Source organism: Odocoileus virginianus, chromosome 30 (genome assembly GCF_023699985.2).
Source record: "Odocoileus virginianus isolate 20LAN1187 ecotype Illinois chromosome 30, Ovbor_1.2, whole genome shotgun sequence".
In the NCBI taxonomy this organism is placed as follows: domain Eukaryota; kingdom Metazoa; phylum Chordata; class Mammalia; order Artiodactyla; family Cervidae; genus Odocoileus; species Odocoileus virginianus.
In genome coordinates this window covers 5,942,008-5,956,254 of record NC_069703.1, presented here as the reverse complement: position 1 = coordinate 5,956,254, position 14,247 = coordinate 5,942,008, and the positions used below count along the sequence as shown (strand labels likewise).

At 39.0% G+C, this 14,247-nt stretch overlaps 1 protein-coding gene across 7 annotated transcripts in view; it reads left to right on the top strand.

Annotated features, from left to right (window-relative positions):
• Positions 1 to 11,121, top strand: part of ANKRD44 (ankyrin repeat domain 44) — a 311,038-nt gene extending 299,917 nt beyond the window's left edge. For 3 of the 7 annotated variants that reach the window (XM_070458489.1, XM_070458490.1, XM_070458491.1), the window contains exon 28: positions 882 to 5,163. In XM_070458489.1, the coding sequence (XP_070314590.1) occupies positions 882 to 1,129 (248 nt within the window). In that variant the 3' untranslated portion in view covers positions 1,130 to 5,163. Of the gene's footprint in view, positions 1 to 597; positions 5,164 to 8,699 lie in introns of those variants that run through there. The other 4 variants (XM_070458495.1, XM_070458492.1, XM_070458494.1 and 1 more) reach the window with 3 other exon arrangements.
• The last annotated feature ends 3,126 nt before the right edge of the window (positions 11,122 to 14,247 follow it).

Below are 14,247 nucleotides of genomic sequence, written 5' to 3'. Positions count from 1 at the left end.
CCTTTCCAGCCAACAGAATAAAGGTTGAATAAGGGTAGACTGAATCGAAGACTTCATGTACCTCCGCATGGCTCCTGCTTCATGTGTTGAAATAGTTTTCTCTTCCAGACTTGACCCATCAAGTTCACATAGTAGAGAATGACATGACTCTATGGCACACAGCAGCGTCCCCATATCTGTTACATTTAGGATTTGGGACTTTGGCTGATGGTGTGGGCATTATTTAAAATTCTGTTGAAGTTTCTTTTAAATGATAGTACATTTCACCACACACAACCAGTGCTGTATCTCATCTTCTCAAATGATTCCATTTCTCTAGAGCCAGCTTCCTGACACCTTCTTCATTAAAGTATACATAAAGTGACAAAACAGTGTTACTGACTCTCACAGACACCCGTTTTTCAACATCCTCTCTAATATGACGTGGAAAGTCATTGTTCTCAGAATGAGAGTGCCCTGACCCCAGCCCAAGGCGCATGGTGTGTGTATGCTCTCAAGTGGAAACACTTTTCTGATCGTCTTGTGGCTGTTGTTTTTTTTTTTTTAATTTTGTGGAATTGTGTCACACCCTCCCCCCCTCATGTTTCTGTTCACTAGATGAAGACTGGAATCCTGCCTAACTCCGGATAATATAGTGCTTGTTGTTGTCATGTAAGCTGGAAAGAAAAAAACAAAAACCCTCCATCAAATGTCCACCCCTTCCCGGTCCCCTCCAGCCTCACCCCAAGCATGACTTGTGGGAAGTAACTCCTTTTGCCTGGCATGATTTCTAACCCGACATACATCTCCACGTGTGAGGTCTTTCGAGATGTACTGTGGGATGCTCACGCCACTTCTGGATTGCCTGGACTAACCACTGCCTTGTCTGCATTTACGCCCAGGTCATACCCCGGCCCTGGCTTGTGCTCCTAACAAAGACGTGGCTGACTGCCTGGCCCTCATTCTGGCTACCATGATGACTTTTTCTCCTTCCAGTACAATGACGGCTGTCAACTTCGTTTGTTTTAAAAAAGACAGTTTGAGCAGGACCACTCTCTCCAACCTGGGTAGCATGGTTAGCCTGTGCAGTAACAATGTAGGCTCTGAGGATGGGTACAATGAAAATGATTCTGATTCGGAAACTTTCTGACTTTGGACTGTAGAAGCTTTTCCTTGGTCCCCCATGTTGGAGGAAGGGAACAAAGCTTGAATTCCAGATTTGTGTTGTGTTCAAGTGTTATTATGGGCCCGCGCTTCCAGAAGCCAGTAAGGATTAATCAAGCCCAGGGAAGGCAGCTAGGCTGTAGGCAAAGCTCTCACATAGTTGGGCCTTGGCTTTACTTTGTTTCATGTTTTCCTTAGAGCTGAGATACTTCTGTGAAAGTCTACCTCTCATTTTAAGTATGGAATTTTAAAAAAGCATTTAATTCTTTTTCTTTGGGGATAATGCAACAGAGAGGGAGATTTTTTTTATTTTTCATGTACTCAGCAGTGAGTTCTCAAAAGTGTATCAATGTGACATTCATGTCCCCAAGGAAGGGAGGGAAGGGCTGGATAGGAGATGCCTCAAACCTCTGCTCAATTTGATGTTTACTTCCTTACTAGAAGCCAAAGGTAGAGGTGTTCATCCTCAGAAATAACGCCTGTAATAATCTTTTTTTAAGGGAGTCCAATTATTCATAGGCTTCCCAGGTGGCGCTAGTGGTATCCTCTCTATAGTAAGTACTTAAATATCCAGAACTTCTTTGTGAGGATTTTTGTTTAAGTTGCCAAATAAAGGGGAAAATCCACTGAAAATTGAACTTGCTTTTTTCATTTAACAAAAATATGGCACCCAGTGCTCCCTGTAACAAGCCTGTGACTAATTTTCACCAAAAGATTGAACACAAATCACTTCAATAACATTTCAGGTGAAAATTATATTGCACCGAAACTTTGAGATATATGCAAATGTGAAATTACCCTTGATTAATTTGTCTGTAAATCAAAATACTAACTTTCTTAAAAGCATAAGAGCCACCAGTATTGTTCATCAGTAGTGAAATGTTAAATGAGCTTTTCGGTCAAAGTCATGCTCAGTGAATGGAAGTGTGACTCCAAAAGAGAACAAGGTGAAAGCACGATGTAGAAATGGGTGAAATGGAAATTAAAGCCGATTAAAGTTGCTTCATGATGAAATCATCATAGTGAACACTGTGTCTGCTCCCTCTCCTCTGCCAAAGCTTCTAGGTCAAATGGACCCCGCTCTGCACCTGGAATAGCTGTACAGAAAGAAGAATGAGACTTTAAATTATGCACATACACACGCACATGTATATGTATGTATTTATCTATGTCTGTAGTTCATCAGCCAGCTATACACGAGGACCAAAATGCTTCAGTCTAAAATTGAAGATTTAAATTGTTTTCCTTCAAAGTGGAAGTAAGAACTGAAATAGCTTTTCTATGGAGTTAAAATGTAATCTTTTTGCGTAAGTCTTTATTGTATTTTATATTTCTTATGACACAAATTTCTAGCTGATGGCTTAACATTTGTAACTAATAATGTGTTTACCACAGCTTAATTTTTTGCCAAACTAGAGAAAATGTTCATATACTTTGATGTATATGTGTTTGTATTTATTTGAAATGAAACAAATGCCGAGGAAATACCCATTGTTTATTCTCTGTTTTAATTCCTACTTGTCTTACTTGGAATAATGAGGAAGCCGGAAAATATACAGAACTTTCCCTGGGCTGGCCTGCAGTCCTGAGGGTAAGCCCAGAAATTCCACTGCTACGGCTTCCAGTCGACCCTCAGGTTCCTCCACGTCGGTTGAAAAAAGGTACACCATCCATGACTCAGCCTGTGTGTAGCCAGCTCAGAGCTTAGAATACACTGCAGTCCTTATGCTTTTCTTCGAGATGAAAACTGAAGTGTGTAGTGGGTCATAGGCACAAAGCGGGCCCAAAGAAAGATACGGAAATTATCCTGAATATGCTGAAAATCTCATGGTCCCAGCAACCTAATGGGAAACTGTCAGTGTGTGGGCACATGTACCAAGAAGAGAAATAAAAATCACCAGCTCCTGCTATTTTCTACTTGAGGAAGAGACGGGAAAGAAACATATTGCGTTAGAGTACTGCTCTCCAATATTTTATAATGGGTTCCATTTTCACTCTGGAAATTTCTATCTTAATGTATGTGAGATATTTTTTAAACAGTGTCCTAACATACCTGGATTAAATACAGATACCATACTATAGTATTTCATTTAACTGTAAAAGTCTTCACTCTGTAATATTCTGGATTTTATTAAAAACTCATGTTGGGTTCTTCACAAATGAGAACTTGTTCAAAGGACTTACAAGAACTGGTATTAATTTCATTGAAACCTTCTGTTTCACCACTGCCATTGTTTCTTTTTTAATTCTTGGTGTTGTGTTCCCCTCCTTTCTCTGTCCTTTTTGTCTGCTTGGAGAAGATGAGTTTTAAAAAAGTGGATAAATTGCTAATGAACAATAATGACCTTACCTTTACCAAAACCCTGAAAGTAAGGGAGCTCTAACACTGCAGAAATGTGATATATTGTGGAGTCTTTTTCCAGAAGTGAATGGAAATCTTGCTCCGTTGGCCTTGAAAGCAGGAAATGCGATGCCTGCTTTAATGGTGAAGCAGCACTACCATTTCTCCTGTAGCGTAGCACAGAGAACAAGAAATATTGCGGCAAGGCAGTGACGGCCGGGCGACATCTCTGTGGAGCTGCGTCCTGACTTTCCCTGCTCTCACTGCCAGAAAGGAGGAGGACAAAAGAACAAAATGAAATCATGCCGAGAATTGTTTATTGAATCTCTCTCCCCCACTCTCTTTCTCTTTCTCCCTCTTCCCAAGACCAGAATTTTTCCCTTAAGAAACGACTTTAAAAACTGAGTTCTGTGTTTTTCACTTAACATCTCTTAGAAAACTAGATTTGCCACATTGCTTTCTAAGAAAAACAAAGACAGAAAACATTGTGCTTTTAATTGAGTCTTGGTTGTTTTGTGCTTTTACCTAAATATGTTATTTTTAGACTGTATTTTAACCGCAGCCACAGGGATCATGTTTCATTGCACTTACACCTATTTGCCATGTCTGCCTATCCTTGGTAAATACATTACTATCTCCAAATTGCCTAAAATCTGCTATGATTCTACAGTAAATAGCTCAGGGGATTTCTATTTATCACTAATAAAAGGGCACCATAGTATGTTTTGGTACTTTAGGCAGTAAACAGCTGCTTGGTTTATTATTTTATTATTAAATTAGGACAAAAACATCAAATGGATTTGCTGCACTAGTAATTCTTTGTACTGTTGAGCAACTTGGTTTGCTTATCTGTTGTGTTGGTTGAAGAACCCACCCCTTTTTTTTGTCTTGTGATATGAAGTTAGAGTGCCTTTTTATATTTGTATATTCTGAAAATATTCTGTGAAATGTTTTGTATTTTTTTTCATTTGAGTGTTATCAGAGCAATATAATACCAGTGAGTTTTCATTTCAGCCTTTCTTTGAATGTATAAAGTGTCTTTTTTCCTCTTTCCCCTTTTACCTGCTTTGAAATGAAAATGAAGATGCTGAAGTTTTCTATAGGAATTATGTTTGATTTTGCAGTGCTAAAATGCTTTCTTTTTACAAAACCATAAACCATAGGTCAGTGTTATAGGGGAAGAGCGTTTTAAGATAGTGACAATCTGAGTGTGTGTATAAAATGTAATTCTATGCGTTTCTTTATGCAGTGACCTAAAAATTCAATGCAAAAATACCTTTTGTTTGGTAGTTTTGTCTATATATTTTATGCTTTAGCATGTGCAATATATCTTTGCAAAGCGTGATGATACAAATCTGGTGCCAGTGTTATATTTTGCATAACATATTTCTAACACCATAAAATATTGTTTCATGATTTCAGTGGGATTTTGTCTGTAATGTTTTCTTATGAAAATTGGAGTTGAATGACTCTGGTAAATGCCATGACTATAAAAATGAGGAAATGACTTTTAGTTCAGTGAATGACTTTGAACCAATTGGAATCTTCTCAAGCACAGTTTAATACTTTTTCAACTACTGAATGCTAATCATGTCATGAAGTACTTAACTGTAATATACTATGGAAATGCATTCAGATGGTTATTTTTCCAAATAAAAGCGGTACAAATATTGTTGCAATTTGTGTTGTCTTTAAATTTTCCAGTTATGCTAATTTTGCCAATTGTTATGCTAAGTTAAACTTTTGTCCCCTACTAAAGCCAAATTAACCTTAAATTTTTAAAATAATCGAAATAGAGGTATATTTTCTGTTTTTGTTTATATAATCACAATTAAAGCAAAATATTTCAGACAGATATTTTACACTTATTTTACCTATTTATACCTCCAACATTTTTTATAAAGAAGTTAAGCTGGCTTGCAACTAAAGACATGTGATAAACTGGAAACAGAAAAATTAGGACAAGGGAAAAGAACTCAAACTATAGGAATTCTCAATTTAATGCAGTGATTATAACTGAATTTGAGTTTGGTCTAAAGTTCCTTACAGCCAAAGTAAGAGGGAGAAATGTGATTAATAATAATATATAATTATTTATAGAATAATGTAGTCTATATAATATATGGAGATGATATTACCTATATAATTAAGTCTATAGTTCACGTATCTCAGAAAAGGAGAAACCTGTTAGGTCCACAAAATTGTGAACTAAACCACGTTTATCTTTGTTGCTGCCACCAGAACTAGGCTCTGAAGTCACTGCTCTTCAATTGCTTGTAGTAACACAAGACCCAACTTTTCAGCACTGTCCTTAAAGATACACACAGAAGTACCTCTCCATCTGTCTCACCATTCAAATAGTCTCTCCTTGGGTAATAACTCAGGAACAGCCCCTAGAAGCGCTGAGAAACAGCTTCCTAATTACGAGTGTTCAGCTGATGAGAAAGAGATTGCAGCAGCACATCAGGAGGGGGGCGCAGGGGAGAGCTTCCCGGGTCCTCAGACCCGTGTCCTCGGATGTTAACAGTTGTCACAGTCTCGCCGAATCCCATTACCACCTTTTTCAGTGAAGACACCGGATCCCAGAGAAGTTATTAATTGCTCAAGTTTGTGTGTATTAGTGATCTGAGTACACACTTCTTTCTATAGGTGTTCTCTCTTCTGTGCTGATCTGCCATACCATGTTTTGTGGGTTTGTTTTGTTTTGTTTTGTTTCCTGCTAGAGGTGTTCAGGAAGGTATTGCTCTCTGCCTTGCCTTACTCCTTATTCACATATGCAGCCTTGGTGTTTTTCAATCTTGAAGACTGTAGAGCAAGACATGGAACAACAGATTGCTTCAAAATTGGGAAAGGAGTTCATCAAGGGTGTATATTGTCACCCTGCTTATTTATATGCAGAGTGCCTCATGCAAAATGCCAGACTGGATGAAGTTCAAGCTGGAATCAAGATTGCTGGGAGAAATATCAATAACCTCAGATGTGCAGATGACATCACCCTTATGGCAGAAAGGGAAGAGGAATTAAACAGCCTCTTGATGAAAGTGAAAGAGGAGAGTGAAAAAACTGGCTTAAAACTGTACATTCAAAAAACTAAGCTCATGGCATCCAGTCCCATCACAATTAGATGGGGAAACAATGAAAACAGTGACAGCTTTTATTTTCTTAGCCATGAAATTAAGACATGTGCTCCTTGGAAGAAAAGCTCTGACAAACCTAGACAGTGTATTATAAAGCAGAGAGATCACTTTGCTGACAGAAGTCTTTATCGTTATGGTTTTTTCAGTAGTCATATACAGATGTGAGAGTTGGACCGTTAAGAAGGCTGAGCTGAGTGCCGAAGAATTGATTCTTTTGAGCTGTGGTGTTGCAGAAGACTTGAGGGTCCCTTGGACAGCAAGGAGATGAAACCATTAAATCATAAAGGAAATCAACCCTGAATATTCATTGGAAGGACTGATGCTGAAGCTGAAGCTCCACTATTCTGTCCACCTGATGTGAAGAGCCAACTCATTGGAAAAGACCCTGATGCTGGGAAAGACTGAAGGCAGTAGGAGAAGGGGACAACAGGGAATGAGATGATTGGGTAACATCACCAGTTCGGTGAACATGAGTTTGAGCAAACTCGGAGATGGTGAAGGACAGGGAGGCCTGGCGTGCTGCAGCCTGTATAGATAGAACTGAGAGCACAATGCTGCATAAATAGTGACTTAAAATAGCGACTTAGGGACTTCCCTGGTGGTCCAGTGGTTAAGAATCTGCCTGGCAATGCAGGAGACATGGGTTCAGTGCCTGGTCAGGGAACTGAGATCCCACTTGCCTCAGGGCAGCCCAGCCTGTGCACTGCAACTACCGAGGCCGCATGCTCTGGAACCTGTGGGCCAGCCCCAGAGAGCTCATGCACTGTAATGAAGACCCCACCTGCCGCATGTAAGACCTGAAGCAGATAAATAAAATTAAACAAAAGAAAAGCTCAGTGACTTAAAGCAACAAATGTTTATCATGTCACAGTTGCTGTGAGTTAGGAGTCCAGGCTATAGTTTAGTTGGGTCTTCTGTCGCACGGTCCCTCACAGTTTATAATCACAGCGTTGGCTAAGGAAAGCTCTATTTCTCAGCTTACACACGTGGTTATTGGCAGGATTCCTCATGGGTTGTTGGACTGAGGGCTGCAGTGCCTTGATGCAGTTGACTGACCTCAGTGCATTGGCCAGTGGGCCTCTCCATAGGGCAACTCACAACATGGCAGCAAACTGAGAAAAGCCAGAGAGAGAAAAAGAGCAAGACAGAACTCACAGGCTTATAACTGAATCTTCAAGTGACATTCCGTCATTTTTTTGCATAGGCTATTCATTAGAAACAAGTCACTAGGTCCATCCCACATGCACAGTCACATCCCACCAAGAGGTGTGAGGTGCAGAAGGCAGGAATCACTGGGAGCTGTTTTGGAAGCTGTTCACCACTCTGGCTGTTAACAGTGTCCTTCAAGAGTATAAATTCACACCAAGATCACTTTTTCCCAGTCATTACTAAGGATCTCATTTACTTGACTTCATAAATTCACCCATTCAAGAGATACATAAGGATCTCCTAATTTCACTTGGACTCTTATAAGCAAGCAGAAGGGGAATAATGGCCTCTAACTGAGAGTTTATATTGTTGGACATTGACGTGGCACTTTGTCTCCAAACTGCTTGTCAAAGATTCCTCTTTCTAATGCCATTCAGTAGGTTTAGATCCCTGCACATCTATCCCTCACTTTGCACACTTAATGTGTTCCAGAATTAGCTTGCAAGGCACAAAGGCATTAAGCTAAAAGACTATTAACATAAAAATATTGTAGATAAAAGTACTGTATGAATTGTTTCTAGCAAATTTCATGCTGAAGGTACGTTTGCTGTAACATATAAAGCAGCCAAGATAATGGCTGTGCCATTCATTTTCAAGCACTCCAGGGGGTGATGGAAAATGCGTGGGGCTTCGTGGTCGGCACATTGACTAGGGAGGGGGAGGGCTTGCTACTAGCATTTACTCACTTGTGTCAGCAGTTGCTGGGCCAGGGATGCCACATGTCCCGTTCATCCCAACGTTCAACTCCCCACCGCCCGTGGTGCCCCCTCCTCACTGCTCATCTGCTCACTCTCCTCTCATTTCTGAACCATATCTTCATCACTTTATTACTTGGGAAGCTAGCCATATTTTAAAATCTGTCTTCACAGGGAATTGCATAAGCGTGCTGTAATATACATCCCCTCCTAAAGAGCGCTCACAAGCTTAAGAAAAAGGACTTTCAGAAGGCAATGCCAAGTACAGGCTCCCTGGTTGTGTCCTTTTTTAGGTGAGATTGCATGCAGGTGAGTGGAGAAAAGCGCGATGCAGATCTGAGGCAGATATTTAATTCCTTTGTTATTAAACACTCAAATGCATGCCTGCACATGTATGTTTCTTGTCTTAAGCAAGGAATGATTGCATCCTCTTCACAAGTGGGGAAACCCTGCTTATAAGGACAGAAACATTTTGACCCACAATTCATAGCAGGATCTGGCAACACAGTACTGTTGACTCGTGTGGTTCTCTGAGCCCTGATTGGTGGACAGTTTCTAAATACCATTTTCTACCTTTAAAGGACAATTTAATGAAGCATATTTAATATATAGAAGAGTTTGCTAGTTTTCAAAAGTAAAAATGTTGAAGCAGTACTTAGACCATAAAAATCTCACCTGTGTCTATGTTAACTTGATAAAGTACCCAACAATTTGAAAACCTGAAATAACTCATATTTCTTATAGTTGGGTTCCATAATTACAAACATCTAGGTTCAAATCTGCATGACAAGATATTGCCAGCCATACAGAGATCAGAGGAGAAAACTGGGAGAGGGAACAGTGCCAAGAGCCAAAGGCAGGAATGAACATGGCATGCTCCTGGAGCAGAAATGGGCCGGTATGACCTGGTATGAGAGGAGATCATGAGTGGTCTGAGGCCAGACCCTATACAATTGTTTGAGCTAGGAGCAGGAGTTTCTATTTTATTCTTAATGTGATAAAAAAAATCTACTGAAAAAATGTAAGCAGAAGAATGGCTGTGGTCCTATTTCATTTTTAAATGATCATTCCTGACTGCTAAAGGCAGGCAAGAGAGGAACCCAACTGACTGGTTAGGTGGCTAGTACAGTACTCTGGATGAGCAAAAACATAGTGGCTTAGATTAATACAGCAACAAGAGAAATAGAATGTGGCACAATTTGGGTACTTTTGAAGGTAGAGTTGATTGACCTTGCTGATGGTTTTATATCAAGTAAACAATATAGAGTTTGGGGGAGAGGGCTGGGGCTAAGTCATATGAAATAATGAGGAGCAGAGGATCACCTTGGCAGTAAATGTAGAGGGAGATGAAGCATGAATTGTGGGCACTCCAACATTTAGACACTGGGAAGAGACGGTCTAGCAGAGAAGACCAGGAGAGGGTGACCAGTGAGGCAGGAGGAAAAGCTAAAGACCTAGATGTCCCTGAAACCTAGGAAGCAAAGATTTTATGGAAGGAAGGTCCGTTGTACCTACTGTCTCAATTGCTTCTGGGAGGTCAAATAAGATATGACACAGTGAGACCCCTGGATTTGGCAACATAGAGTTTATCAGTGACTTTTGAAAGAATAGATGCACTGGAGTGGTGAGGACAACAATCCAAAGAGGCTGGTTTAAGGAGAGAAAGAAAGAGGAGAAGGTAAAAGGAAGAAGAAAAAGGAGGCAGTATCTGGAGGAGGATGTAGAGACTAGAAAAGATGTTTGTCTTTTAAGATAGGGATGCTGTAATATGTCAGTGCTAAGGGGAATGTCTGGGAGTGAGCGGGAAGAAGGTGCAAGAAGGGATGGGAAAGTTATTTTAGAAAGACCATTTTAGAGCAGCAGAGGAAAGCTGATTGAGTAGGGCCTAGTACACTTGAGATTTATGACCAGGAATTTAAGTGGTTATCAGTCATCCTGGTAGGTTTTTTTTCATCAGTGTTGATACAGGCATAGAACAAGTAGATAGTGGAACTTAAACAGGGACAGAGCTCTGCCAGATGAGTGCAAGGGGAGTTATGGAACTAAGATGCATTCAATAGACATGATTAGATAGATCGTGGATTCTAAACTGGGTAAGGAGGGAAATAAAAACATCACTGGACTGAAGGTCTTGGTGAAATAGAGGAGTTGTTGAATTGTAGCACCGGAGTTGGTAAACTAAACATGAGGTGCTTGAAGTAAAGATTTTAGAAGTGGTACTTTTTTTATATTGACTAAGTAAGGAACATAATCAAAGGAATGGATGGTTGGGAATGATAGAAGGAAAAACCATTGGAGAGGAACTAAAAAAAACTGAGGAGGCCAACATAATAAATGGCTTGAGAGCCACTTAACATAGAATTTGAGCAGAATTGATGAGAAAATTTGGCCACTTCAAAATATCTATTATTCAGATATTTTACTTTAATACACACTCAAAACTGATTTATTATCAAACTGATGTTTGGTTCCAGGATAAGGATGAAGCTTTGAAAGAAGTAAGAATGGTCAAGTGCATTTCTGTTAAAAAACAAAAACAAAAACAAAAAACAACCACCAGACCTTGACTGGAATACAATGACAGGTTTTATGACCATATGGTTTAACCTAAATGTGTTTATGAGGCTCTTCAGAAAATAGGACAGATGGCTAAGAGCTGCAGAATGAGCAAAAGGAGTGTGCGGAGCAGACAAACGTCTTAGTGATCACAAAGAAAAACTGAATACTTCCCAGTGGGCCTTCCGCAGAGGACAAAAGACTAAATTCATTGGAATTCTGTACTGCTCTGTAAGTGAAAACTAAATTTGCTTTAAAATACTAACTTACCCTGAAATCTCAATTTTTAACGACAACAAAAAAGTTAACTTGGGTTTATAATTCCCCTCTGAATTTCTCTTTTCAGAAATGATTTCTCCATTTCCAAGTCCATGCTATAATTTTATGTTACTTGACATGTTTTATTAATATGTTCTTCAGGCCTGAGATTTATTCCTTGCTATTTCATTATTACTTAAAATCTGTAAAAACTTTGTTAGAGGACAGTTAATGGATAATTGATGGATTTTCTGCTTAACTTTATTCACAAGGGTTTACATATTAGCATGTAAATTTTGACTAGGCTGCTAGGCCTATTTCATTTTGGCATTAATGCTACAAAAAGCTGATAAAGGCCTCAGCTGGTACCATCTGGAAGCTTGATTTGTGATGTCACAGCTGACACTAGAAGTTAGTTTGAGGAAACTAATTAATTTCCCACATTTCAGATGTTGAAAAAGAAAAGCCTTTCATGATGCTAAAAGTATTTACCAGAGATGAAAACGTATTTTCCAGTGTCTGTTATTTCCAGTCCCATTTTCCTTGCTGTCAGCCTCATAATCTGATATAGACTTGGATAATGCAAAGCAGAGGATATCTGTTAAAATTCACATATATGTTTATAGGTGCCTGTACATTGTATGATCATAGGCAAAGATGTGGCAGGACTTAACCCAACAGTGTTAAAGCAGGAAGGTATAAGGAAGTAGTGAAATTGTAGTTAATTGGAAAAATGTACTTGACATAATGTTAAATTATGAAAATATAAAATATGGAATATATATTTATTATAATATAAAAATATTACAAAAAATAGGTTAAAGTTGAATATGTTTATGAGGAAGAGCCAGAAGGTAGCACAGACAAATTAAAACATTGATTTAATTAAATGACAGACTTGTGCCCTTGTGCCCAGGTTGGATGCATGAGACAAGTGCTTGGGCCTGGTACACTGGGAAGACCCAGAGGGATCAGGTGGAGAGGGACGTGGGAGGGGGGACCGGGATGGGGAATACATGTAAATCCATGGCTAATTCATTTCAATGTATGACAAAAACCACTGCAATGTTGTAAAGTAGTTAGCCTCCAACTAATAAAAATAAATGGAAAAAAAAATTAAAAAAAAAAATGACAGACTTGTAAGTAACTTTTGCTTTGAATTTGTGTTGTTTATTGTTTTTACAATAAAGTTTTTAAAACAAAAGGAGACTGGAATGCATAAATAGAGACTGGGAGGTAAATTCCTCATTCTAATTAGTGCTGGGTTAATTCTGTTCATTAGAACCAACTCTAAGCTCCTTAGTTAAAGAGGAAGGAAAAACCCGTGAATATGCTCCAATAAAAACCACAGATACATTAAGAATTGAAGAATACATCCTTTGAGGAAGAGTAAAAGGAAATGAATTTAAACAGCTTAAAAGTTTCCTTAACTGTAAAATATGGAGGTTTGATTCAGTAATTTTTCATATCCTTTCATCTCTGACTTTTTCAATCCTTAGATCTGTTAGCCAACAGAATATCTACCAGTTGCCTACAGCATCTGAAGCAGTAAACTGGGCATATGCCTATGCTTGGGAATAGACTTGGTTGTAGGCTGACTACACTAATAGTCCTCCGATCAGATGAAGAATTCCTTTTAGATGAAAGAGATCAAGGACATGTGTTCTTCCTTCTCTGAGCAAGAAAATCCGTGGGCTTTAACTATAGCAGAACGAACTTGGTATCATGAAAAGCTGTCTGAAAAAATGTGTAGTAAATGTAGATGCGGTTCATACAAGACTGTCAAGTCCCTTCACTGGAGACTTTCAGGATCAAGGTGGTCACTCATCACTGCAGGATGTTGTCAGAGAGATGTCAGATGTCCGGTGTGCTCCATAGCTTAGAACTCTTTCAAGCACCAGGTACTACATCTCTACCAGTTTGTTTCACAGATACTCAAACGTATGTCCTTTCTTCCTTGAACAGCCTATAAGTTATCATGTTCTGCGCCATCAAAATCCATTCTGCCCCCAAGATAAGAACAAAACAGTCACCCTAGATTCCTCTCCTTTGTTATCCTTACCCAATTGGTTAGGAAGTCCTCTTCCTTCTGAGTCTTCAATGTCTTTTGAACAAGTTACCTAATTTCTTTATCCACTACTCCTATTTCAGACCCTCATTATAGAACACTGCAGTGGTGTCCTAATTAATTTCTTTGCCTTAAGTCTTGCCCTTCAATCTTTTTGCTGTCAAAAGTATGTGTGTGGTTTTTTTTTTTAAGTTTGGGCTCTTCAGCCTGAAGAAACATCTGCCTCATCTCTTGATCTTTATTTCCCATCACTGGCACTGCTCATTCACCCTAAACTATAGACATTTTAGAAGACCTGAGATCTTCTCCTTTCACATATTCCTACCTCTGTTTGTGTTAGGACTTTTACCTAGAATGCTCCTTCCTTTTTATGCCTTTTGAACTCAACTTTTCAAGCCCAGATCAAAAGTCACCTCTTCTCAAGTGTTTCCTAAGCTTTTATCTATAAACAAGAGGCAGAAATAATTATTCCTTCCTCTGTGTTTCCAAGGCACCCTAAATATACCAATAGTGATGTTGATCATATTACCTCTCATTGTAATGATGTGATTACATATATGATAAAGATGAAATATTTTGTGTCTGTGTTCCTCACTTCCTGTCTCCCTGCCCCATGCCAAAGGACAGTTTGGATCTTTTTCTGGGTAAAAGAATAAAGAGTGGCTTAAAAACTGGAATGAAGAGGGAGAAGAAATCAATAAAGAGTTCTGAGAAAGGTAGTGTCGCCATCAGGGCTCTGGGTAATCAAAGTCTGTAAGTATGATGAACTAAATTGAGACTTCTTTAATGTTATGTGGAAAGCATAAAGATTGAAATGTGTTTCTAATTACTACTTGGAAA